This window comes from Borostomias antarcticus, assembly GCF_949987555.1.
Source record: "Borostomias antarcticus genome assembly, chromosome: 16".
NCBI classification, from domain to species: Eukaryota; Metazoa; Chordata; class Actinopteri; order Stomiiformes; family Stomiidae; genus Borostomias; species Borostomias antarcticus.
Window position 1 is genome coordinate 17,143,992 of NC_140249.1, and position 27,955 is coordinate 17,171,946.

At 45.7% G+C, this 27,955-nt stretch overlaps 3 protein-coding genes across 3 annotated transcripts; 2 read left to right on the plus strand and 1 right to left on the minus strand.

Moving 5' to 3' along the window:
- Window positions 1-1,742: 1,742 nt before the first annotated feature.
- On the plus strand, window positions 1,743-11,047 carry samtor (S-adenosylmethionine sensor upstream of mTORC1; the record flags this gene model as incomplete). Its single annotated transcript, XM_084451234.1, has 5 exons — window positions 1,743-1,905; window positions 4,725-4,866; window positions 5,041-5,169; window positions 5,411-5,525; window positions 7,658-11,047. The coding sequence occupies 5 exons, from the start codon at window positions 1,743-1,745 to the stop codon at window positions 8,285-8,287; spliced, it is 1,179 nt and encodes a 392-aa protein (XP_084307360.1). The 3' UTR covers window positions 8,288-11,047.
- Window positions 11,048-11,791: 744 nt separating this feature from the next.
- tmem168b (transmembrane protein 168b) lies at window positions 11,792-17,924 on the plus strand. Its single transcript, XM_084451479.1, has 4 exons — window positions 11,792-13,315; window positions 14,329-14,471; window positions 15,062-15,336; window positions 16,300-17,924. Exons 1-4 carry the CDS (start codon window positions 12,179-12,181, stop codon window positions 16,845-16,847), a joined length of 2,103 nt encoding a protein of 700 aa, XP_084307605.1. The 5' UTR covers window positions 11,792-12,178; the 3' UTR covers window positions 16,848-17,924.
- Window positions 17,925-23,763: 5,839 nt separating this feature from the next.
- On the minus strand, window positions 23,764-27,580 carry znf277 (zinc finger protein 277; the record flags this gene model as incomplete). The annotated part of the gene is made up of 11 exons (XM_084451324.1): window positions 23,764-24,938; window positions 25,043-25,085; window positions 25,189-25,285; window positions 25,530-25,597; window positions 25,787-25,919; window positions 26,110-26,220; window positions 26,350-26,441; window positions 26,550-26,632; window positions 26,719-26,807; window positions 26,934-27,144; window positions 27,556-27,580. The coding sequence occupies 11 exons, from the start codon at window positions 27,578-27,580 to the stop codon at window positions 24,859-24,861; spliced, it is 1,032 nt and encodes a 343-aa protein (XP_084307450.1). The 3' UTR covers window positions 23,764-24,858.
- Window positions 27,581-27,955: the final 375 nt, after the last annotated feature.

Here is a 27,955-nt window from a genome sequence, read left to right on the forward strand (position 1 = left end):
TATCATGTGTTTGTTATTTATAAAAGGGACACCAGTATAGATTCACCAAGGGATTTGAAGGAGAATTTACATCCTCACTTATGGGTCCCGGGTCCGTATCCTTTTCCTACCCCGATCCTACCCCTGACCCTGCCTCTATCTGGGCCCAGGCACATTTATGCACACACAGACATACACCAATGTTTGCCATGTCTCTCCTATGATGTTATTAGCCTCTCTTACTCTGAAAATGTAATTTAATGTTATTTATTGCTCTATAAATGTTCTTAGCCGGTAGACAAACATACTCCAGGAGCTTGCTCGATCGCCTCGTTGAGAGGGGTCAGGGAAGAATTTTTACAGCTCACTTATCTGGCCCCCGGGTGATTACTGTTTTTTTTCTTCCCTCTGGAATATGTAGGGGTTGGATGTCTGCCCACCTCCCTTGTTCTCTGTAAAGCGCATTGTGTTGCCTCTGGGTATGAAATGCGCTATATAAATAAAGCTTTGATTGATTGATTGATTATGGCTCTGAATATACCTTGGCACTCAACCACCATAAGGTGAATGTAATTAGGCCCACTTCTTAATCAAAATCATGCGACCCAACATTACAGTAGCCTAGATATTAGGCTACCAAAATCGTATTTGTTATTCATAAATCTTCAAACATTTCCTTAAGCCTATACCAATTTATAATCCTACAAAGCTGAACTGTAAATACTGATAGCTGGCAAAGAGAATATGCTCTGGTGCAGAGTGGGGCACTGGAATTTTCTCAGGAGCAAGACAGCGTGAACTCAACGTCATATCTTCAAACATTTCCTGCGTTGTGCTGTGCTGCGGATCCTTTAGGTGGCGTTACATGCAAAGTCACAGGCTCCTGTAGTACAGTGTCCATTACCAATGTAGTGACCATTACAGGGGCAGGGGTTATATTATAGGCCTACCTCCATGGGCAGGGGTCGCAAATTAGCTGTTTGTATTGTCCCTGACCAATAAACTAATGAACTAACTAACTAACTAACTATCTAACTAACTAATAAATAAATAAAAATAAAAAGAGTAGAGATGTAGCTAGTGTACAACGCGAACAACGTTCAACAATGTAAATGATGTATAAAAACTGTTCATTTGTGTGAATAATAACCATATTCTCTTTAGATCATTCGTATGAACCCTCAAATTCAGAGGACTGTCAATCAAAGTTATCAATGGAAAAACACACGGACTGCTAGGCATTATGCGAAAAGGTGTATTAATGAACTGGGTAAAAAATGTAGCCTGTAGGCCTAGGAGAGGGTGCCAACTGTTGGTGCCATCCAGATATCATATCATATCATATCAGTAAAGCGCATTGTGTTGCCTCTGGGTATGAAATGCGCTATACAAATAAAGCTTTGATTGATTGATTGATTGATTTATATCATATCCAATTCCTTTCTCCTGACCTTGGGCTACTTTATACACAGGGAATGCACGAACAACGTCCATCACCGCAGCAACATCTCTCACAGCAATTTTCTTCAGTTCTGAAAAATCACTTCCATAACGTCCAGTCCATAACGTAGCATCGTCGACGTACAGGTGCAGAGTTGTCGCTTTGCAGTTTTATAGGCGTTTTTGTTTTCGACTCTCTGATTGGTTATCGGGCTGTCAGACCAACAGCACGTGTGTGAAAAGTAGTCAATCAGCTCTCGCGATGTTGGCATGTGGACCGGTCCGGTACGCCGGTAGCAAGAGGAAACTAACGGCGCAGTGCTATGGACCCCGGGAACAATGCAGAGACGGGAGAGACTGAATCAGAACGGGAGCAGTTGTTCGTTCTCATTCCGAACGAAACGCGATGCAAAAAGAAGGAGCAGGAAAAATTGTCCGGGGTCGTGAAAAATGTCCATAGAAAACTGCGAAGGAAATATCGAGAAGGTAGGTTATTTAGCCGTGCTAAGCTAACGTTAGCCGCTGTTAGCTAGACAAGCAAAAATGCAGGCCAGGCAGAAATCTGTCTGTCACAGTCTTTTGCACTGCGCACAGGATATTTAAATCTCCAAAACAAGGTCAAGATGTAGGTAGCCTAGCCAGCTAGCTCACAAGCTAGATTACTTGTAGGTTGAGTAGGTTGCCTACCGTTAGCCTCGTCAGTCAATCTTCAGACAGACAGCCAATCTATTCCAGAAGGAATAACTAGCTAACAAGACAGCTAGCTAAATGTATTATGTGCTGTCAGCCAACTTACCTTAGGCAGCTAACTAAACGAACCTGTCAGCATAGCAGGCTAGCACCCAACCTATTCTCTGAATAACGTTACTCTAGCTGGCGAAGTGTTAAATTGACTTTCTGCCATCTGGAGGTTGGTCAATTTACTTGAAACGGACAAGGCTGTTTAATTTGCCTTCCTAATTATCAACTGGCCGCATTGCTCTTAAAGTAGATTGTGATAGTCCTAGTGTTTGTGTGTACAGATGGCTAGTTGCGGTCCAGTGGCCCATTTGAGTTGGTAAATGGTAAATTGGATTGCACTTTTATAGCGGATATTTATCCAAAGTGCTTTACAATGAAGGCCTCTCATTCACCCATTCACACACACACACCAATGGCAGCAGTTGCCATGCAGTGCCATGCAATGCTAGCCTGCTGATTGGGAGACATTTGGGGTTCAAATTGGGGTTGGGGGCAATTTGGGGTTCTTGCCCAAGGACACTTCGACATGTAGACAGGAGCCAGGAGTCGAACCGCCGACCCTACAATCATTGGACGACCCGCTCTACCTCCTGAGCTACAGCCGCCCCGAGCTAATCAGAGACTCAATTTATGTTATCTACAATGGGATTTGGCACACTAGTATGAATACAACATTGTTTTATTCAGCGATTATACAATGCTGGTGCTTGTCTGGCTGGAATTCATTAGGCTTGGTTCAGAAATATCCCCTGTGATTTGACATTTACCTCCTCTAAGTATCCTCTCAGCCTAGGGGCCTCACATATTATTTTGTACAAAGCTATTGCATAATGACATGTTACTTTAAAGACATTGTCTATCCCAGAGTGGCCTCTTTTAAGATGTCTGCTCATATGAAAATGGTCTCATCTCCTGAATGCCCTAGGAAGTCTGATTGCCTCCAATGTTAGGATTCTTTCATTGGAGATTCCTGCCAGAGTGAAAAACAAATCTTTCACTATTTTACTCCCTCTCAAATCACAAAGTAAACAGCCAACAGAGACACCCAGCAAGACGAAATGTGAAACTGGTTTGATATAGCCCATAGAGGAAACTTTGGTATTCCAAACAAGCTAATCAAGATGTAGGCCCTGCCATATCCAGCATCCTTTTATGTTTCCTTAGAAAAGAATAGAATAACACTTTTACACTGTAAGTCCACTGCTACAGTGAAGATCTGCACTCTGCTCTACATAGTACAGTAAAACATACCATGTTTTAGAGGAACAGGGGACTTGTATGGCGTTACTCTCTTGAATATGTTATTGGGGTTGAGTGGGTATACTACTTGGTACCTTACTGGGGTTAAGTGGGGATGCTACTTGTACATGCAATTTGTAACTTTGTGGTCATTAGAATTGGAACCAATCATCAAACAGGCTCTATGCTAATCTGTCTCACCAGTGCTTGATATGTTAATTTTCTATTGGGTTTCATTTTCTTTTCTGACAAGGCAGAATGTTAAGTATCTTAGTTTCAGATTTAGTCAGATATCCATTTATAGAATTAGACTTCTGCTGTGAGGTTGTGTGTGGTTGCTCTGGTTAGCATCATGGTGCTTCTACAACAGGAATGTTTACCCTAACCTGGCCTTGCCATATATACTGTACCATTGGCTTGTCATGATGAGTTGCTGAAAATAATTGCAGCATAGCCAAGGCTAAAGCCTGAGCCCATGTCTGCTTTATGTTGAGTACAAGCATCCATTTGAAAAGGGGAAATTCAATATAGAGCCACTTCCAGCGGCATTTATTTACAGTAATACAGTAACAAACAACAGTTGTTCTGGCACCAGAGAGACCGTCGGGAATAGAAGGAGACGGCGTGTATAGTTGTCCTCTCAGCAGACCCCATGATTGGTTAATAAGTAAAGCATGATCTGGTTTGCTTGGCATTGTACCAAATCAGTCATTCCCTGTTTTTAGGGCGCTGCTGTTTACTCCAGCCCCTCTTGTTGTTGTCCTTTCATTTCTGCAAATCTGATCATTTTACTTGTGGTCATGGGATATATCCCCTCGCAGCGCGTTAGCTGTCACAAGCAGACAGCCTCCTGCTGAACCAACATCCACAATGACCAGTGATGGGATTTTTTGAAGATACTGTAGAACGTACTGTAATGTGAAAACAGTTTTCCAGAGTAATGTAGGCTATTGCTTCTGCTTTGTGCTAGAGGGTAAAAATGCGACTGAGAGAATGTATTGAGCGAGTATTATCCCCAGGCGTTTTCAGCTGTGAGGGGCTGTAGATTCTCCGTCTGTAGTCCTTTTCTTGGATGGCTGCATTTTACAAGTAGGTATTTTATTTTCATGTGTAGTTTTTGAAATTCTGATAATGTAGGAACCCTTTTCGAAGTATAAATGTATTGTTTGCTTGTAGCAAATACTAACGAGAACTTGAATCAAATTAATGTAAATCGGGTAAATGATTGGGCTAAATCATTTGTGAAGTCATATATTCATTCTGCATGGTCTTCAGAGTTAGGTCATGTTGGCTCTTTCCTGACCCCTTGGTTGCTCTGCCCACAGTGGGAGATTTTGACAAGATCTGGCGGGAGCACTGTGAGGACGAGCAGACGCTGAGCGAGTACGCCCTGGCCATGAAGAACCTGGCAGACAACCACTGGACCAAAAGCTGTGAGGGAGAGGGCCGCATCGAGTGGTGTCGCAGGTAAGAGAGCCCTCCACCTTCCAGCAGAAGGTGCCCGTAGGCGGGAAAACCCAGAACACTCTGAGCGCACCAGCTCGGATGATTCAACCACCCACAAACCGTAACTTTCATTGCCGCATCACTGTTACTTTAACAGTTATGTATCAGTAATATCGCCTGACTTTATTTTTCCAGTGTTTGTCAGGAGTACTACCTGGACGGCGGTATGAAGAGAATGTGGGAGAAGGATGAGAAAAGTGCCAGGCTGGCCATGGCCTTGACCGCAGCAGCTTTAAGTGCCCCACCATACTGCATCATCCCGAGGTTCAGCCAGATGTCATCTCTGTGTCAAATCTACCAGCTCTCTACCCTCATTCCATTCTCCTGTAGTTCCCCATTTTGCTTTTAGCAACACATCTTTCTCATTAGTTCCCGTATGACATGTCACTATGTTAAAGCGCTTTTGTAGTGTAAACACTCTGCTGCTGAATAGGAATGTTTGTTACTGTACAGTTGCTGCATTTAAACACGGTCAACTCAATAATTTATGATTTCTGTGTTGCAGTTTGATCCCTCAGCTAGGCAAAATACGCCTGCTCGACGTGGGAAGTTGTTTTAACCCCTTCTTGAAGTTTGACGAGTTCCTCACAGTCGGTATTGACATAGTGCCTGCGGTTGAGGTACATGCTCATGTTAATGCCCTTTTCTGAAGCTCTGACTCATTGACTCATACACCCATGACTGAGACTGTCAGGGATTTTCCTAAATGGTAGCTCTTTGTATTAATGTGAGAAAACAACACCAGGGGATTATCTTAGAGAATCAGGATTCATCCTAACTAGTATTAAAAATTCCTAGCTAGGAAAAGGGCAGGGTCGATGTCGTTACTAGGTATAGAGAAGTAGTCTTCTATAGCCTTTATAAGGTAATAGGCTACTCTTAACTATTATGGGAAGTAGAAATTAACTGGACTGGACAATTGACTGTAGGCTAGTTGCGATTATAGGCCTATTCAAACTCACATTGTCACATTCTAATAAAGAGTATTAATAAGATGTACAATAACAATAAAATGTACATCTCATTTTATTTATCAAGACTAAGGCCCAATCCCAATACTCCCCCTTAGCCGTTGGCCCTACGCCTACATTTTGCGCGTTCCCGCGTAGGGTAGTGTGTCCCATTCCTTTCAGCTTCTAGGGCTAGGGGGCATATTGAGGGCTAGTGGACGTTCAAACAGCCCTCCAAACCGAGGGTTTTCAGATGCTGACTTGATACCGAGGGGTAGGTGAAAACTCACACAATGCTTTACGAACCAAGGCAGTGATAAGAAACACTGGTTGCCGGTGTGGTGAAAAAAACATGGGAAAGAAGCCCGATATCTTTGCAAATAATCATTCAAAAATTGTAAAATCTGTGGAATAACTTTGTTTAATGTAGATGCAAAAGAATGTCATTGGATCGTTATGACATGCATTTCAGATTGAATTTTTATTCACGATGTCAACTGCATTTCGGTGCAACTGCATTTTGTCGTCCCAGGCTGCTAGGCTACTGTACATGTTGAATCTAATCTAATCAAGAGAACTTTGTGTAAACCATGATTCCATGTCCCGTGTATGAAGTCTGAAAAATAATCCAGCAGCTTCCTGGCTATTCAATAGATTAATTGGTCTTGTTCTGTCCTGAGATTTGGTCAGATTTATCAACTTTGGTCAGATTTGTCACTATAATAATAGTAATCATACTGTAACATCCCAGGGACTCCACAGAAAATCAGGCAACTAATAAAATTCAGACTGAAGAGGTAGTGAGTGGTGTCCCATTTAAAAAAATATATATATTTTTTTAAAATTTTATTTCACCCCTTACCCCTTGTGGCTCCGTTCTGAAGGGCCAAACCTAGGGGCTAGGGCTAAGGGGGGGGGGGGGTATTGGGATTGGGCCTTAGTCTTGATAAATAAAATGAGATGTACATTTTATTGTTATTGTACATTTTATTAATAACCTCTTTATTAGAATGTGACTGTTAGTTTGAATAGGCCTATAATCGCAACTAGCCTAAGGTCAATTGTTTAAACTCCAGTCCAGTTAATTTCTACTTCCCATAATAGTTAAGTCTATATAATAGCATACCTTTTACCCATCATCATACAGTATACGTAAAATGAAGCAACTTTTCATAGCTTTCCATGCTTGATCAAGTTAATAGTGAAGTGGAAACGAAATGACCCACCAGGACTATTTGGGGACTGGTGAGGGCGTAGTTTGGGTCACATGATGTGCGGTATATGATGGCTGATGGTTGTGACAGTCCCAAATCATCCCTAACTCCAGTGCTTTTTTCTCTGTAGCCAAATAGTTGCCACCTCATCTCCGGTGGACTCTCTAAAAGTCCTCTCCACCACTCATAGATTTCCTGGGTTTAGGAGCTATTTTAATGCTAAAGCCCTTTGTGAATTTCTTTTAGACCAAATTAGGAGTGAAACAGCCTTTCTTTTAGGATTTCCTCTTAATTTGGCTATTTACAGTACAGGTAGGAGCAACCTTTAGGCTTAAAATGTTTGGTGTATATCTCCCCAGGACACCAGCAAATTAATGCCATTTCGGGTCTGTCCCTTGACAGTGTGGGGCTCATTTTTGACATGAATGGCACCTGACTTGACTGAACAGTCATAATATTGATTATTATTCTGTCGATGCATGGCCAGTGATCTTGTTGATTAAGTTGTGTAGGAAGAAGCATGCACAGGCCTTCTTCAGAGCAACATAGCACAGTGCTAAGGCGCTCTCCCTGTCTGTCCCTCTGCAGAGCGTGTACAAGTGCGACTTCCTCAACCTCCAGCTCCAGCAGCCCCTGCAGCTGGCCGGCGACGCGGTGGAGGCCTTCCTGCGCCAGCTGCACAGCCCCATCGACGCCCTGCCCGCCCGGCTCTTCCACGTGGCGGTCTTCTCCCTGCTCCTCTCCTACTTCCCCTCGCCCTACCAGCGCTGGATCTGCTGCAAGAAGGCCCACGAGCTGCTGGAGCTGCACGGCCTGCTCCTCATCATCACGCCCGACTCCTCCCACCAGAACCGCCACGCCCTCATGATGCGCAGCTGGCGCGTGGCGGTGGAGTCGCTGGGCTTCAAGCGGTATAAGTACGTCAAGTTCTCCCACATGCACCTGCTGGCCTTCCGCAAGGTGTCCCTGGCCACCACCAGCGACCTGGTGAGCCGTAACTACCCAGAGATGCTCTACATCCCTCAGGACTTCCACTCCCACGAGGAGGAGGACTACGCCGACGTGCCCGTGCAGCCGCGCTCCGACTTCGAGGACGACCAGCTGGCGTGGGGCTTCACCGAGCTGCCCGACACGCCCTACGACTCTGACTCCGGAGAGAGCCAGAGCAGCTCGGCGCCCTTCTACGAGCTGGAGGACCCCATCCTGCTGCAGAGCTAGATCAGATAGTAGACCCCCTCTCTCTCTCTCTCTCTCTCTCTCTCTCTCTCTCCCTCTCTTTCTCATCACTGTCCACCCCCTTAACTGCTGCGCTGCCAAATTAACCTGCTGCATTCTTCTCACACTCCTCCCGTACCCTAACAAAACAATGCAATTTGCACAGAGTGGAAGGAAGATGTTTACAGAATTCAGTTGTTTATTTTTCTCCATCTTACATGGTTACCCTCGCAGTGCACGTACACGTACACACACATACACACACACCTACAGTATTGTTAAAAATCAGTGTAGGGTTTAAAAAAATAAATAAATAAAGAATTGGAAGCTGAATGCCCTTGAGGATAGAGAGTTGGCCTGCTCCTTGATGCCCATCCCATATTCCAATAGGTTATGCTCTTACCAACAGAAGACAACCAGGGGGTCCGTGGTGGTGTAGTGGTCTAAGCATCGCTGGGGGTCATGCCCCGGGCTCGCCAGATCTGAATATGGCCAGATCTGAATATGGCCAGATCTGAATATGGCCAGATCTGAATATGGCCTGATCTGAATATGGCCTGATCTGAATATGGCCAGATCTGAATATGGCCAGATCTGAATATGGCCTGATCCCACAGGGGCATATTGGGCCACCTCTCCCAAGGGTGGTTAGTTTAATTTTGGGGCGAGGGTACTCTGCTCTACAGCGACCCTGTCTGGTGTTGGAGTCACGTTCACGGGCTTGAGATAGTCAGGTAGCTGGCTCTCTCTTCCGGATCGCCAACTGCGGGCTTGTGACGGATCATCCACAGCAGCGACAGGGGACAATAGGTCAGTGTGATTGGATACCAAATTGGGTGAAAAAGGGATCAAATCAGAAAAAAAGAAAACCGGTTTATTCTCTATATATTTTAGTCGATTTAGCTCAATTCTCAAGTAGAATAAGCTTCAGTACCTGGCCAACAGACGACATAGTTTAAAAGACAAGAGTGGTTGACAAGTTTGATCCCTCAGCATGGCAAAATGCACCTGCTCGACCTGGGAAGCTGTTTTAACCCCTTCTTGCAGTTTGACGGGTTCCTTACAGACCGTATTGACATGGTGCCTGCGGTTGAGGTATGTGTGCCATGTTCATGCCCTTTTCAAAGTGTCCTCAAATTGTCAGAGTAGTATTCCATATGTATGATTTATCAAAACATATTCATCTCATCTTATTTTAAGAAATTGTTCATCTTAAATCTGACCATTGCACATATTTTCATTATATTGTATTTTCACTGTGTCATGAATGGCTTGCCAATGTAGTAACAGCGAGTCGAATTGCATCTGTCATTTAATTTGACTATATCCCTTGAATGAATTTGTCCTCTATGTTAAAGTAGCTACTAAGCTGTGTTCTCATTTTAAAGTCAATAACAGTTTTCCAAATGATCTTGTCCTGAGCTTACATACATTCAGAAAATTCACCTCAATGAGGTTTTGCACTAATACCCTGTATCGTCATAGTCACAATCTCAGATCCGAGTCCATTTGAGCAATAGTAAGGTGTAGGCTAAAAGTACTGTACCTCGGGGGAGGTTTTGTATTGTACGCAATGACACTAGCATCTAGTCGTGTGTGTGTGTGTGTGTGTGTGTGTGTGTGTGTGTGTGTCTCTCTCCTTTCTTTCTTTCTTTCCTACTTTCCTTCTTTATTTCTTTCTTTTCTTTTCTTTTCTTTCCTCTTGAACTTGTCTATGGCACTTTAAGTAACCTATCAAATCTCTGCGGGTGCCACAAGTCAAATGTAAGTAAAGTCCAGTTTTGGGGATATAGTCTCATTAATATTACCAACATGATCTCCCTTCAGGAGTCCAAAAGGTGCATTCTCTCTCCCAGCAATGTTGCAACCAGAGTTGTTGGCCCAAAATGTTATTCACTTTGTACTTGGCTCCATAGTATGGGCTTCTTTGCCAAATGATTGTGTCCTGTGCAAGTGTCCAAAGTCATTATCACCATTTGAAAGCATAATTGGTCGATGTTTTACCATTATTTGTTGATCATTTTATATCATTTGTCATTGCTGTATATTAGGTTCCATTAAATATAGTATATTGTGGCAAAGTTTTTGTCAGGCTTGGTGTGTTTTAAACAATTTCCCCAAAAAGAGTATTGTAGTCCATCTTGGAAATGTCAGAAAGCATAGTGTGATATGTTTATAAGAATTGTGTGATGTGTTTATAAGCATTGTCTGATGTTTATCAGAAAGCATTGTGTAATGTCTGTCTTCCGTGGATTTCTTTTTAGTCCATTCATTTGCATGATTAGCTTAATAATAAAGGGTTAGTTCTTAGTTTTGGACATGGCTACTTCTTACTGCCGACGTAGCCATTGTGTTGTTGATGAATTAGTTGGACACAAGTCAGGTGAATCTTGGTAATGTTTTTGGAAGTGTGGACGTTTGGTAGTAGATGCTAATCTGGTACCTTTGCATTGCACTACCATTAGCAAAATGTGTATTTCCACAAGGACAGCATGGAGGGAATCAGCTGAAAATGGTCTCCATCTGTCAACAACATAATGGCCAAGTCGTAAATTAGACTACAGAATGTCAAAAATTCTGAACTACCCCTTTAAGGACTTGGACAATACAGGACAATGTGTGGATACAGAATGGTTGTATTTTTCTCTTTTATAAATGAATGTAAATCCGATGTGCTTGTGTTTTTTGTCTACATGGGTAGTACAGTATATTGACTCGGGTTTGTAAGATTGCATTCAAACAACGCAGAGGAGTGCCTTGTGTAGGGGCCATTTAGGCATTGCCTTGTATGGACCATTTAGACCTCTCAACAAATATAATAAAATAAGTGTATTAGCATTGTGTAACAAGTAGGTACATTGAAATTCTTGTAATCGCTTCTCCTTACAGTTACAGCATCTGCACTAATCAGTTCCTCATTCCAGTCCGGGGAACTCAGCTAGACATTGAACGGTTCCCAAACTGGCAATTCACTATAGCCTAGGCCTCTATCCGTCGTCAGTCAGTCTGTCTATCAGTATCATCCTCATCTACTTATCCCATCCGATCTTGGATGACTGTGTGTGTTCCTGATGTAGGCAGCGCAATTAAATAATAAGTATGCAGTTGTGAGTTCAATTGTTCGAGTGTATAGTAGGCTAGTGCAGAGTGCCTGGAGTTAACTGTCCAGGCAGAGGGGTGGTGGTGGTGTGTGGGGGGGTCTTCAGTGTCAGACTACTGGGGCTGTTGGCTGTTTTGCTTGCGGACCGCGTCAGGAAAGAAGTTGTTATGGAACCTCTCCTCGCGGTCCTGATGCTCAGCCATCTTCCGTCTCTCTGGCGAGATGGTGACCAAGTAAAGACCAATAAAGTGTCAAGAAGTATTTAAAGAGGGGGTGGGGTTGTTTCAACCACAAGGACGAATTGGATGGGGGATTATCATACGAAATGACTGCCTTGGGGCAATGGTTGAACGAAACCACCATGGTTTGTCCCTGCGGGCTTTCCGTACATACAGCTCAGATTGAGGAAGGTAATAGTTGTCTGTCATCTGACTAAAAGTTTTCAAAGTGGAAAAGAAACGCGTTATGTAAACTCGATAGACTTCGTGTTATTAGCCTTCGTATTTCCACGTTTAATACTATTGATACTCAATTTCCTCATCAGCTGGCCAGCTAGATAGACATAGCTACCGGCAAAGATGGTTTATTCGTTAGCTATGTAGCTAGCTAGTGCTAGCTTGCTGGCTAGCTTATGGCTAGCTTGCTTGCTAAAGTTAGCTGGTTTATGACACGGCCAGTTACAAGTTGAATTTAGCCGTTTAGCAAGCGCAGATAGAGCTAACATTTCTCCAAATGTTATGACAAGATAACCCGGAATACACTCCATTGTTCTGGACACCAAGACGGTCAACAAGATGTGTCGCTTGATACGCTACTGTGTCAGTCACTGCCTTCACGCAGCCATGACCCGACTGGATGAGGTCAATGGAGAGGTGAACATGTGGTCCTCCGTCCGCTGGCTGGGTTACCTGTCTGGCCTGAACCTCCTGATCGCCTTATGCCTGGGGCTCTACGTCAGATGGGAGAAGACTGAAGAATCCACGATCCTGGTCATTTTCGTTCTGGCATTGTTTGTCCTCGGGATAGCAAGCATATTGCACTATTACTTCAGCATGGAGGCTACGAGCAAGGGTCTTCTGCATCTCTGGTTTGGGTTCCTGTTGGGCCTACTGTGTTTCCTTAACAGCCCCACCTTGGAGAGTGACGTCAAGGAGCAAGCAACCAACTACCTCCTGTTGGCCAGCATGGTGATGAGGACGCTGTGGGCTTTACTGGAGAGGCTGTGTGGCTGTACGAAATACCGTCCTGCCTTCCTAACCTCAGCAGAGTTCCTGGAGCTAGTGGGCTTCGCCGTCGCCAGCCTCGCTCTGCTCATCCATAAATCGGTGAGTGTGGTGGCGCTGGTGGTGGCTCTGGCTACCGTCATGGTCGCCCTCCGGATGAAAGCTCTCCTGGCTCTGGCCAACCTGGTGTGCTTCACCGTCGTGGCGGCCGCACTCTTCTTCCAGTCCCTCGGGGTCCGCACTAACCCCTTCGCCCTCGCCTGCTTCTTCAGCCAGCTCATCTGCGACCCCCTGCTGGACGTGTACTTCAGCGGGCTGTCCGTGACCGAGCGTTGGCTGCCCTACCTGGCCTGGCGGGGCCTGTGGCGCAAGCTCTCCCTCCTGCCGCTGCTCCTAGCGGAGACCACCTTCCTCGTCCTGGCCTCTCTGAAGCTCACGGACCTGGACCAGTGGTACGTGAGGATCCCCGGCTTCGTGGCGTGCGCCGTCTTCTGGGCCATCTGCCACGTGGTGTTTGTCGTCACCGTGTGGGGCTTCCACAACAAGCTGAGCGAGTGCCAGAGGGTGTGCCTGGCCCAGGGGTCGGGGGTCGGCAGCCTAGACAAGGTCATGGCCTCCAAGGGCGTCAGGCACTTCTGCCTCATCTCTCAACGCCTGGTGCTCTTCTCGCTGGTGTCCACCACAATCATGGCTGCTTTGTCATGGCAGGTAGGTGTAGGTAGGGCCATCACCTCCACACGTTCCGGGCACTAGATGGATCCTTTATATACTCTAAACCAGCCAATATGCTTCTGTTTTCTCAATGCAAATCAGACACTGCATTCACTGCAATCTTTAAAGGACAGTTTCGGAATTTAGCATTATAAGCCATGTTATAAGGTTATTTACGATCATATACAACGACCGATATCAAAGTTTTGTCAGACGGTGCACTCTCAATATATAGCCCGTTGCCGCTAACACACTCAATGGATCCATAGGTGCATAGACAAAATCCCTCAAAAGCACCCTAAACTCTAGTTTTCAAAGACAGGAAACTCACTGAGTGGTCATTGGTGTCCATTGATGTTCTGGCAAAAGAATTGCCAAAGTATGCTTCCGATCAAGTTTTATTGATCATATTATATCCATTGATTTGTATTGACAACAAAGCCAGAGATGTTTAGATTCATCCGCGTCCCATATTTGTTTTAATCAACAAACACTTCTACATAACACTCAATGAAATACCAGCTGCAAAGCAATCCAAGGCTTCTCGACTTGTTGTTGTTGTGTAGACTTGTGACCCGGAAGCGGCTCTTCTTCTTCTACAGTAGCCTCCAAACTCAGTCAAGACCTCCCAAAGTTCCAGCAAAAGTATACAAACATACAGTATGTACTGCGAGTGAAAATAGTTCTATGCTAAATGATCAATAAAACCCGATCGGAAGCATACTTTGTGGGAATTTTTTTGTTAGAACATCAACAGACACCAGTGACCACTCGGTGAGTTTCTTGTCTTTGAAAACGAGAGTTTATGGTGTTTTTGAGGGATTTTGTCAATGCACCTATGGATCCATTGAGTGTGTTAGTGGCGACGGGCTATATCAAGAGAGTGCACAGTTTGATGAAACTTTGATATCGGCCGTTGTATATGATCGTAAATAAACTTTTAACATGGCTTATGATGCTAAATTTCGAACCTGTCCTTTAACAGCTGTTTGAAATTGTTTGTGTCTCAGTCTTCCAGCAGTACGTTCATGAGCGCGTTCTTACTGGTCCTGCCGCTGGAGTCTCTGTTCCACGGCCTCTTCTATGAGCTGGGGAACTGCCTGGGTGGCACCTGCGTTGGTTACGCAGTGGTCATCCCCACCAACTACTGCAGGTAGGCTAACTTAACACACGGCTGCGGACGGTAGGCTAACTTAACACACAGCCACGCACTCATGGGGCAGACATGCGACGGACACATGGTTTCAACATTGTCATTATAGTTGTAAGGCGTTTGTTCGCATAGATCTCCATGTTTGTTATCGGTGCATTTCTCTACACTGAGCTGAGATTAATTGAGTGCTTAGGTAAATAAATATTAACAATATTTATTTACAACACATAAAAATAGAAAACATACATTTCCTGCAGAAAAGTGACTCCAAGGAGCAAACAACCAACTACTTCCTGTTGGCCAGTGTGGTGATGAGGAGGCTGTGGGCTCTGCTGGAGAGGCAGTGACGAAGGCTACGGCCGAAACGTTGTCCAGTCCACTAAACCTTTTTAGCATCTAGACCCGAGTGTGCGATTTCCTCCATTTTCTATATCATTGTAATTCCCGCTACTTGATGTGAGTGATCTAAAAGTCAGGAGGGGCGATGGTAGGGGAAACATTGAATACATGCATGTGTGTATACACGCCCTGTTTGACATTTCTATCTCCGCCCACCTGTGACCCCCTCATCCCCCCTCCCTGCCTGGCAGTCCCGACGGCCAGCCCACCCTGCTGCCCCCAGACCAGGTGCAGGAGCTGAACTTGCGCTCCACCGGCATGCTGAACGCCATCCAGCGCTTCTTCTCCCACCACCTGATCGAAACGTTCGGCTGCGACTACTCCACCAGCGGGGTGACCCTGGAGGCCCTGCAGGCCAAGCTCAGGGCCTTTCTGGAGCTCCGCACGGCCGACGGGCCCCGCCACGACACCTACGTGGTCTTCTACAGCGGACACACCCACCGCTCGGGGGAGTGGGCTCTGGCAGGTGTGTGTTACTCAGGACCGAAGCGTTCTGCTGTTGACGTGAAGCCTGGATGCTTTTTTTTCTCAGGAGTTATCCCCAGTGACGATGACACCGGGGCCCATTCTTAGTACGTGGCTAACCGTAGTTTTCCGTTCTCCGAAGCGAGCGTTTAGCCAACTATGTTATAGGGCAACATGTCCAGCATACCTTTCAGACCGTTCGCTTCAAACATTTGGTGTGAAAACAAACGTTATGCTGAAACCAGGCCAATGTCTGGTCTTTACATGTAAAATATGTGAGCAACCTCAAACACAGACTAGAAATTATTTTGTAAAAGGTATATATATATATATTGAAGTGAAGCGTGGATGCTTTTTTCTCAAAAGGGTAATAAATAAGTTAACTGTGTATATACTGTACCTACGCATACACAAACTTGTTTGATAATTTTTTTGCTCACTAAATCGGAGATGTGTGTTTTAAGAACCTAAAATCCCAGATATCACTTGGTGCATGAACTCAATCCGGGATGTGTCCATTTAGCCTGGATTTGTAAAGCAACAAACGAAGAACAGGCCCCTGCTCTGAATGAGTTTAGGTTTGAAGGTCACTAAGAAGCCTCTTTTTCCAGCCATCAAACATGTACAGTGGAAACCACTTATTGTGATCACGTCTGCCTGGGTCAAATTGATCACTATAAGCGGATGACACGTCAGCCTCCTCCTCATGCAGAAACACAATAATGCCCTCCCTCCTTTCAAATGGCTCAAACCAGCTTATGGAAACATAGAAATTGTCTGATCCCAGGCCGTCTGCCAATTGTTCTTCCATTTCCCTCACCATGGGCTCCAGGGGCGTCACGTTTCCAGGCACTATCAATCCACTCGAGAGCTCTTCCCGGTGCAAGTTCGAGATCGTGATCACTATAAGCGGTTGTAAAGTAATAGACTCTCTAGCCTCTAACACTCTGGTTTCTCTGACTAGGAGGGGACACTCTCCGCCTGGACAAGATCCTGGACCTGTGGAGGGAGAAGAGTGGCGGCTCTTGCTCCCGCCTCATCCTGGTCCTGGACTGTGACGACTCGCTGCCGTGGGTCAAAGAGGTGCGGAAGGTGGAGGGGCTGTTCGTGGCGGTGCAGGGGGCGGCGCTGGCCCGCGGGACGGACGTGGAGCTACAGGACGCCCCGCAGCTCGGGGACTTCACCTCCCAGTGGGTGGAGTTCAACTGCAACCCGGACAGCGACATCCAGTGGTCAGAGAGAGGAAGGACCGTCATGGCCGCCTACGGCATCTCCAAGTACTGGAGCGACTACACGCTGCACCTGCCTACAGAAAGTGACGTGACTAAGCACTGGAGGATGTACTTCCCGCGGCTGACCTACCCGGTGGTCCAGCTGGCTGTATGGTGCGGTGGACTGAACCTGCTTTGGGCTTGCAACGTCTGCCTACGGTGCCTCAAAAGGGTCAAACTGAACTGGTTCCCTCCAGCCATATTAGACACTGGCCAGGGCTTTAAGTTGGTCAAATCTTAAAAATATATACTAAAATTACTGAAGCTCTACTTTGTATTAAAGATTTTTCACAGTTCAGAATCATTTTCTAAATCTTGTAGTATTGCTTTTTTAATACTCTTTGCAGCTGTTGATTGTGAATCAGTTACTGACCTACAGTAAATGTGGTGTTATGATTTATATTAACTAATGCTATTTGGTGAAGAATATGTATATTTTTAAGAAACACATTTGCTGCACCAAAATGGTAGTGATTAAAAAAAACTCCATGGATTAGTGGTGGTTATCAGATTTGATTCAGATATAGGTCACTGTAATGACATGATGAATTTATTGGGTTTATTTTGGCGTTCTGTAATCTTGGTGCTTATACATCACACATTAAATGATGTTCCAGTTCCCCCTCTTTATAAAGCGTAGGATGAATAGGAAGAACTTCCACATATTGACTTGAGATGAGACAGAGAATGTTACCTTAACACTTTGTTGATGGTGTTATTTGAAGATGATGTTCTTCGTGTTTACTTGACCCTTCCAAACCAGACCTATGCTCCGACAGTGTTCATGCTTGGAGAACTGTTTCCATTCTGATTCCACCATAATTCAGTCACTGATATTGTGCCTTTACACTATGACCAAAATATAGAAAACTATTCAAATCTTATACAATTCTTCTGAGAACAAAAATGGCCATTGAACTCATCCCTAACAAATCTCAGGTTATGATATGGTATTTATTTTCTTATTAGGAAATGCTCGACTAGACTTGCTTACACCCCTTTTTCTATTCCAGTTCATATGATGCACTATTGCAAAGCTTTGAAGAGTGTTACTGTTGTCCCTAAGCTGCTATGCCCCTAGTATGACTTTGTACTGCTTTGGGGACGGCTGACAATCCACCATAACTGCAGGGAGTCAGAATGGTAGTTACTGTTCTGAAACTGATTGATTGCACTATCTAAAGGAAATAATTATTTAGTAAATGTTTTAACAGCATTACGTGTGGTTATTATATGGTGATGGTAGAGATATGCAAGGCAAGCATGCCCTTATCACATGTATGCACATGTGAAAATGTTATATTTGAATGTTACGCATTGGATGATGTCTTATGCAATAAAGAGACTCTACCGCTTGATATGTCTTGGTTCATTTGATATTTTGTACAACGCCGCTTCGGCGTAGGCTACTCTGCCATCTGCTGGTATAAAGAGAGAGTGGACGGTTACAAATGTAGTAGGGATGCCCCGAGGTAACTCAAGCAGGTGACGCCCTGAACGGTAAAAAGAAAAGAGAAAAGGTCAGAACGTGAGAAAAAGAAAAGATGACGAGTGGAGGAGTCTGAAAAGACGAGGCAACAAAGATACCAGCTGCTCTGTGAGAAGATATCCTTCACCGGGGAAGTTTGAAGAAGCGCGCACCTGTCCTGACGTAGCTTCCCACTCGTTTGTTTAGCCAGGTTCGACGGAATGGTGTTCAACTGAGGGTCTGGGAGTGTTGACGATTTGTCTTGTACTATACCACTTCAATATGGGCAGCGGTGCCTCCGTGGCCAGTGATGTTAAAAAGGCCGGCGACATCGAACCATCTCGGGTAGAGAGAGGCGAGATGGACGGCGCTGAATTCGATGATACGCGCCCCGCCACTCCACCAACTGCAAGCGCTGAATCCCAAGAGGTGAGTTTTACACGTAGATCTCCATAGGCTATATAACCAGCTCTGAAGGAAATGTATCATCCAGTTGTCATGCATATCACATTTTATTCGTGTCACTTTTCAGGAGAACCAGCCGAAGCCCGACACTCACACAATCAATATACAGTCAAGTGTCGAGAACATTTCAGAAAACAGGGGTGATGGGGACGTCGCTGAAGAAATAGAGACCATTCTTAATCCAGCAGCAAATGTGAGTGGACATCATAATCGCTGGCCATTATAGAGACTAGCATAATACTAACACAATGGTGACAACTCTCTTTACACTCTTTGCCGTCTTAAAAACGCATTTGTCCATAGTCTCAGGAGCTAGTTACGGAGAGTGAACCCTTGGCTTTTGAGAGTTTTCTACACAACAACGGTACCTTGTACAGCTGCTTCAGCCAACACGGGAACAGAGTGTATATCGACGAGTCACAAGTAAGGATAGTTTTATTAGAAACTGTGTGTACTTTGATATATCACAAGGTGCATTTAATTTACTTCACACTCTACCTCCATCTAATCTGTCTTCTACCCAAGCATCTGCAGCCTTTTCCGAATGACTGGTACGCTCAGGGAAGATTCATCACGGGCACCAATGAGGTGAGTGAGGTGACATTTAATTGACTTTGCATTGATGCTCCTGTGAAGGTTCTTTAACTGTGGATGTGTGTGGGTGGATGATGCTCTGTAGGTGTCCAGTGTAACCCAGGTCGCTGCCAGCAGTCAGCAGGTGCTCAATGAGCCAGCTCTCACCGAGGACGACCGGGCCAGCGGGGTCTACATCCAGGGCAAAGGGACCGTCATGACCTACATGTTTGAGGTGACTATACTGTGAAGGTGACACCCATTTTGGCAGACCTCTGACTTCGGTGTGGCACATGTTCTGAGGTGGTATTACCGTACTGTACAGTGTTCACTGTTGTCTTTTATTATTGTTGTATACCATCCCAATCCTCATCCTCAGGAGAAGGCCAACATCTGCAGGTACTTTGATGCCCAGTCAGGCCTCTGGCTGTTGCTGCCTCTGCAGTGGGAGATGAACATCGTGTTTGTCAAAGAGAGAATCAAACAAGTCATGGTGAGTACAGTATGGACAGTAAGACCTACCTGCATCTGACACAACTCATATTTTACCTCCTGAAAAGCCGTCTATGTAAAGCCTCTCCGCATGTTACCTGGGGTCCTTCCTTCTCAGTGGCTTTTTCTCCTCCGTATCTCCAGGCTGCTCTGCCTGGTCTGTTGGACCAGAAGGAGATCACTGCAGCCCTCAGACAATGTAACTACGACCCCGACGAGGTCGTCTCTGTCTACCTCACCATATTCGGAGACATCCTCCTTCAGTCCTCCACCGGGGAGCAGAACTACCCAGACCTCAACTCCTTCAGGTGAGAACGATGGGGTAATTGCAAGATAATAACAAAAATTAGAAATGGCGCTCGGACAACACAGACCTCCGCACGTGAATGCATTTTGTGGCTTTGTGAGAGCGCATGTGACTCTATTGTTGCATTCGTTAGATCGAGAGCTTAATGCCAGTCCAGACTGTGTCTCTGTGACCTTCCCATGTTGAGATATGGCCGCTTCAATTCCCCTCATTGACATTTTTTCCAAGTCCAAAAAATGAATAGTCGTGAATGGGCGGCTGTGTTTGGGCGGCTCATGGAACCGCCCCGTGATTTGGTTACACTCTAAATTTGAATGGGTTCTAAGTTGGCCCATGCTACACCCGTCCACTGAGTTTTATGAAAATTGGTCTGGTATAGTTTTTGTGTAATCCTGCTAACAAATCAATAAACTAACACGCTACCGAAAACATTACCTCGCACCCTGCGCTGTCGCTGGGACGGAGGTAATAAAACGTTTTGGTCTTTCTAATTTGTTGAAACAAATGCCACATAACAGCATTTGTCAGCTGACAGTAGCAATGATGTACTGTAGAATTCATACTACCTTACCTACCAAAACCTCAAGGGCCCATCTGGAGAAGGACCGGGTGATCGAGGACCTCAGACAGAAGCTCCAGAACAAAGAGAAAGAGTCCGAGAACCTCTCCCAGAGGAACCTCTACCTGGCCCGCGAGGCCCACTACCTGTCCGACGTGGTCCAGCACCTGAACCAGCGGGTGGCCGAGCTGGAGGCCGACCGCCAGGAGGCCCGCGAGAAGATCCGGGCCCTTCTGAACCGCCAGACCCCCGCGGCGCCGCCCGCCCCCAAGACGGCCTCCGGGTCCGGCGCCTCCCCGGCCCGGCTCCGCCAGGTGCGCCGCCTCACCTGGGACCTGAACGTGTCCAGCAAGCAGCTGCGCTCCACGGTGGGCCAGGCCCTGACCGACATGCGGAACCAGCTGGGGCAGCTGAGGGCGGCCGTGGAGGAGGTGACCCGGGCGGAGCGCAGGGCGGCCGGGGAGGCGGAGGAGCTGCGCTCCCTCTACAGGAAGGAGGCCCTGGAGAGAAAGGCTCTGTACAACAAGCTGCTGGAGCTCCAGGGCAACATCAGGGTATTCTGTCGCTGCAGGGGGAACTCGGGCCCCGTCACCTGCCTGGAGGCCACCTCCGACCAGGAGCTGGTGGTTGTCCAGAAGGGAGCCAAGAAGAAGTACCTCTTTGATAAGATCTACCCTCCCAGCACCTCCCAGGTAAATCCACACACAACCCTGGATTAGTTTCGTATTTCAGTGTGATCTTCGTCGCCTTTGTGCAGTTGCGGCTGATAGCCGACCATCTCTGCTTACAGGAGGAGGTGTTTGAGGGGACTTTGCCTGTCATTGCTTCTTGTGTGGACGGGTACAATGTCTGCATCCTAGCATACGGACAGACAGGCTCTGGGAAGACCTACACCATGATGGGCACTAAAGAGAAACCTGGCGTAAATATTCGGTGAGAACTAAATCATATTTTCTGACTGAGAAAAAACGTTTTTTTCTAATGAATATGGTAATTTCTTAACAGTGTGAACCTGAATGAGTTCAAATCCATCTCAGCACAAAACCAAAAAGCATCGATGATCGGCCCACATTAAAGACAGGGTGTAAAAATCTACCGAAGGTCCAAGCGAGACTAATCGCGTCTCATTGTCGACTGCAATCTGAATACCGGGCATCAATATGTTATCAGCTGTATGGATAAACTGACTCATCTTACCGTCATTGGATATGGTTTCCCTCATTAGTGGTTTGAAGTGTCTCCTCCCACCAGAAGGAACACAAGCCTCTGTTCATAGTTTAGGATTACCACCGTTTCTTGCCTTGTTGTTACCCTAACGGCAGTGTGTGCACATGTGGATGGGTGTGTGTGTGTCTGGATGTGTGTTGTGCGTCATGCTCTTGTCTGCATCTTCCCAGGTCTGTTAGAGAACTTTTACGTATCTGTAAAGAAAAAGAGAATATCGCATACACGCTGAAGGTAATTAATTCAGATAATAATTCAAAATAAAAAATAAAAATAAAAAAGACTAATTAATACACTTTACGAAATAAACTAAGTCGGAGAGCACTACTAAATTGATGCCTTTCAGATATCCATGTTGGAAATCTACAACGAAAGCCTGAATGACCTGCTGTCCAAAACCCCCACCAGTCCCCTGGAGATCCGGGCCCAGGGGAAGTCCGTCTCTGTTCCTGGGTTAACCCATGTGGAGGTGAAAACCGAGGACGACATCCTGAACATCATGGAAATGGGAGAAAAGAACAGAAAGATTGCAGCGACCAAAATGAACATAGAAAGGTACCTCAAACTGAACACTTGGTCATATTACTACTACTACTACTACTACTGTACACTATGTGCTGTGGTCTTCCAACCTATCCATGTATTTCTCTCTTATAACCCCAATCCTCTCTGTTCATTTCTTCTCTGTCTCCTCCCTCAGCTCGCGCTCTCACCTGGTCCTGACCCTGACGGCGGAGGGGACGGACGGCGTCTCTGGAGCGACGTCTCGGGGAGCGCTGACCCTGTGTGACCTGGCGGGCTCCGAGCGCATCTCCAAAACCGAGGCGGAGGGACAGAGACTGGTGGAGGCAGCGGCCATCAACAAGTCCCTCACATCGCTGGGACAGGTCAGCCGACATGGTCTTATCCCTATGGTAGAGTGTGTCAGGACTCGACTAGATGCTGGATATGTGTGGAAAGGGTGTAGTGTATAGCATGCTGTTATAGTAGATGGTGGATAGGGTGTAGTGTATAACATGCTGTTATAGTAGATGGTGGATAGGGTGTAGTGTATTGCATGCTGTTATAGTAGATGGTGGATAGGGTGTAATGTATAGCATGCTGTTATAGTAGATGGTGGATATGTGTGGATAGGGTGTAGTGTATAGCATGCTGTTATAGTAGATGGTGGATAGGGTGTAGTGTATAGCATGCTGTTATAGTAGATGGTGGATAGTGTGTGGTGTATAGTATGCTGTTATAGTAGATGGTGGATAGTATGTAGTGTATAGCATGCTGTTATAGTAGATGGTGGATAGTGTGTAGTGTATAGCATGCTGCTATAGTAGATGGTGGATATGTGTGGATAGGGTGTAGTGTATAGCATGCTGTTATAGTAGATGGTGGATAGGGTGTAGTGTATAGCATGCTGTTATAGTAGATGGTGGATAGGGTGTAGTGTATAGCATGCTGTTATAGTAGATGGTGGATATGTGTGGATAGGGTGTAGTGTATAGCATGCTGTTATAGTAGATGGTGGATATGTGTGGATAGGGTGTAGTGTATAGCATGCTGTTATAGTAGATGGTGGATATGTGTGGATAGGGTGTAGTGTATGGCTGTGATGCCAGTATTCAAATCCTCTGTCTGTCTTTCAGGTGTTCAGTGCTCTCAAGTGTAACGCCCTGCATGTGCCTTTTAGAAACTCCAAACTCACACACCTCCTTCAGCCCTGCCTCAGTGGCGATGCCAAGGTACCGTTTCACACTCTAATATCCAGCAACTGGGCTACTACAGCAATGAATCAATATTACCAATTCATATGGTAAACTAATCTAGATGAATGTGTTTACCTCAGTGCTGCATATTTGTGAATGTGAGTCCCGATGTGAAGAACGTGGTGGAGACCCTGAGCACGCTACAGTTTGGCTCCAGCATCCGGCAGGTGGCTCTGGGTAAAGCCTCCCAACACGTCACCCCGGCGAAGACCACCAAATCAGACAAATAGTTGTGGTAGTATAATCATTGTTTAGTCTTTTTAACTCTGAATGATAAAAGTTGACCAACAACTACAGTAATAGTGTTTTTCCTTTACTGCTCAGGAACTAAGACAATGAATATATACTGTATTTATATGTTTACAATACTGACTGGAAAAAAATGACCTACTGTACTGTAAGAAGAGATGCCACAGTTGCAGTGTATTAAACATTTTATTTACAACGCAACTTGTTGAGATGACTAAGCAGTCACTGAAATGATATAGAATTATATATAATATTGTAAGCGCTGAAAAAAATAAAGCGCCCCTTTCTTCACCCCTTTCAGCACTTTGATGTCTGTCCATCCATCTGTTCAGACCATCTATCCATCCATCCAGCTAGCTGTAGATGGTGGGGTCCCTGTTCTTATCCACCCAGCTAGCTGTAGATGGTGGGGTCCCTGTTCTTATCCACCCAGCTAGCTGTAGATGGTGGGGTCCCTGTTCTTATCCATCCAGTTAGCTGTAGATGGTGGGGTCCCTGTTCTTATCCATCCAGTTAGCTGTAGATGGTGGGGCCCCTGTTCTTATCCATCCAGCTAGCTGTAGATGGCGGGGCCCCTGTTCTTATCCATCCAGCTAGCTGTAGATGGTGGGGCCCCTGTTCTTATCCATCCAGCTAGCTGTACTGTAGATGGTGGGGCCCCTGTTCTTATCCATCCAGCTAGCTGTAGATGGTGGGGCCCCTGTTCTTATCCATCCAGCTAGCTGTACTGTAGATGGTGGGGCCCCTGTTCTTATCCATCCAGCTAGCTGTACTGTAGATGGCGGGGCCCCTGTTCTTATCCATCCAGCTAGCTGTAGATGGTGGGGCCCCTGTTCTTATCCATCCAGCTAGCTGTACTGTAGATGGCGGGGCCCCTGTTCTTATCCATCCAGCTAGCTGTAGATGGTGGGGCCCCTGTTCTTATCCATCCAGCTAGCTGTACTGTAGATGGTGGGGCCCCTGTTCTTATCCATCCAGCTAGCTGTACTGTAGATGGTGGGGCCCCTGTTCTTATCCATCCAGCTAGCTGTACTGTAGATGGCAGGGCCCCTGTTCTTATCCATCCAGCTAGCTGTACTGTAGATGGCAGGGCCCCTGTTTTTATCCATCCAGCTAGCTGTACTGTAGATGGTGGGGCCCCTGTTCTTATCCACCCAGCTAGCTGTAGGTGCCCCTGTCCTTCAACAGGTGGTTCAGGACGCTGGTTTGTTTCAGGGCCCTGAGGTTGGAGATGTCCTCTGGACGAGGACACAGGAGCTGAGGTCAGTGACATCTCACTGTCTGAAGGCGTTTGATAATCAGCGTTATGGTAGACTTTTATTGATTGCCCGGTATTACTCACCGAGTTCGGTTTTCAACTTGTGAAGGTCAAACCCATGGGCTTCCTGAAGGAGAGGAACAGGACAGATCTTAAAGTGCTTTGAATGAAATTTGCATAACAAGACTGTTCTTTACTGTCAAGAATGTTGAGTTTAGTGTCGGACTCACCCCCATGTGTGCATAGATCTTGTCCATAGTCTCTGATTGCTGCTCACAGAACAGACACACGGCACACACTGGGTGAGCCTGCCAGTCGGACCAATCACTGCGGAGAAACAGGAAAAACACTTGTTAAATGCTACACCATTGGTCAGTTCTTTCCTTTACCCAACATTACCCAATAGGATGGTGCGTACCGGAACCTTAAGTCCCGAAAGGATCACAGATGACCAACAATCTGACCCCTACTCCTCACGCCAACCGTCATCTAACCATGAACCGGTGGTGTATAAATATCACTGTGACCCTGCATCCTAAATATCTGACCGGGTCTCTAGGGGGAGTCTTACTCGTCCTCGTCCTCCACCATCTCCCGGTCGTCCTCCGACTGTACCTCCTCCCACGTCTTCCCCAGCTCCTGGTACCGGTGAAATAAAGTCATCTTTATGTAGTTTATCTCAATGCATACTATTTACCTTTATTACAAAAACCCAATAAACGTTAATGAAAGGAAGAGACATTTATAGCACTATCTGGCTTGAGTCATACTACAACATTAACATATGCATTTTTTGAGTTTTCTATACATATCAAAACTGTGACACACCAGGTAGTTGATGATGTAGAAGCGGTCGTAATCGTGGTTGTTTGCGTTTATTCTGCGGTGCTGTTTCTTCCTCATGTGATCCTTCAGCGTGGTCTTATCTCTGAAGGTCTTCTCACAGTACAGGCACTGCAGACTGACAACAGGGGGAAATATAGCAATCGTTTTTATCGTGCACTTGTTTTCATCAGCAAATAACAAGGTCTTCCAGACAGTAAACAGACTCTTACTTGTCCAGTTTGCTCTGCAGGAACTCTGTTTATCACCAAATACCAAAGCCTTCCAAAGTGTAGAGTAAATTGACTCTTTTTTTTTTTTTTACTTACTTGTCCAGTTTGCTCTGCAGTGTGTCTAGGAACTCTGTGCAGTACACAATATTGTCAGGCAACCCCACACTGAAAGAGTGCTCCCTTGCCATGTGGTTGAGCAACGAGGACCTGCAAATGGCAGAACGAATCTCGGTTACCTTGTATAACTGCTCAAGCTTCACCAGCAGTTCATCAGCAGTAAAAATGAATGGGGACAGTGTCTGCGATGGAGCGGATGCTCTTTGTAATAAAACCCACCTGTTCCCAGTAAACTCCTCGTTGCAGAACATGCAGATGCGCTGGAAACTGCTGTCGTCCCTCTCTCTCTGCTGCTGCTCCAGTATCTCCTCCTATAGGTCACAAAACAAGTGCATTTAAGTTCATCGTCCCCGGGAATGAATAATAGCTTTTAGTGGAGAAGAAAGGAACAAGCAGCAGTGCATTCAATGAGAACTCACCAGTCTTTTCTGCTGGAGCTGCTCTCTGAGAACTCTGTCTTCTGGAAGGACATCACACAGGAGGAAGAAGTCCTCTTGTTTTTCTAAAAACACATGTGGTGGGTTTGGTTGCAGGGGATGTAATGCGGTGAATGTCAGTGCTATCTAGTATGAATCTAAGTACACTCACCCACAGGGCATTCTGAGTTTGTCCTAATCACACTGCAGAAATCTGTAATGGGCTGCTCACTGAGTCTCTTCCTCCAGTACAGCATGTACCTGGATGAGCACAGAGACGGTCAGCAGGGTGAACACATTTCTTCTGCGGTACAAGCAATGAAACATGGGAAATGTAGTCTGATGAACCCATCTCTCTATGAAGGGCACTGAATAGAAGCGACTTACTTGGGGAAGTCAGCGATGAGTTTGACATCAGCGATCACCAGCTTGTGCTCCAAGACCAGGTGCTTTAGGAGGCGGTCCTTCTCTGACAGAGGGGCGGAGTCGGAGCAGAGCAGGCAGGTAATCACCTCCATGTCACGAGAGGACAGGCTGCTGGTCCTGACAGCAGGCTGCTCAGGGAAACTGAGAGGTTCCAGTATACTGTCCTCTTCATCTGTAGAGACATTTAGATTTTTGGGGGGCAAAGCAAATTTTACTATTTGTCAATGCAGATTACTGAAATGCTCAACATGACTGCAGTGTGCATATTTCAGAGTTGACAGTCCGAGTTAATTGCTGTTTGTAAAGAGCTGTCACTTTTGTCTTAGATCATTTACGGTAAGTGAATGCATATAATACGTTTTCATCATAGCGTGATGATTGTTTTGTCCATTTAACTAGCATGTTTGACAGGTAACGTTAGCTATGCTAGCTAGGCTAGTTAGCCTTGGCTAATGGGTTTAATGAGAAATAAGCATTAGCGACATTTTTTATCAAGAAGCTATTGTTGTGTCTCTCATTTCGTTAGTAGTCCTGCCAGTCTGTATACATCTAGATCAGTTGATTTGAGCTAACGTTAGCATACCTGTTCTCTCGATGCAAGCAGCCATCTTCAAAAGTCATGTGTCATGCGGCGTTGACTTATTGGCTGATAATTGACCAATCGGATGCCGACAAAGGAAATAGTACATAGAAAAGGATGACCGCTAGATGGTGCCAAAACCCCAGGCTTCCCTGAACTCCAGCTCAATAGCATTTATCATAGTATTTAAAACACGTTTCACAATTTATTGATTGGCTTTCCCCCAAAACACCAATTAGGTATCTAACCAATTTTCTTTGTAGGCAGCGATAAAGTTGTTTCTACATTTACTGTCGGACTATATGTGCCACAATCCCAACGGCATTCCGACAATATCCCCAACCGCCCCCCCCCCCACACACACACACACAGACCACCCACTCCGTTGTTAATCTTTTCCTCA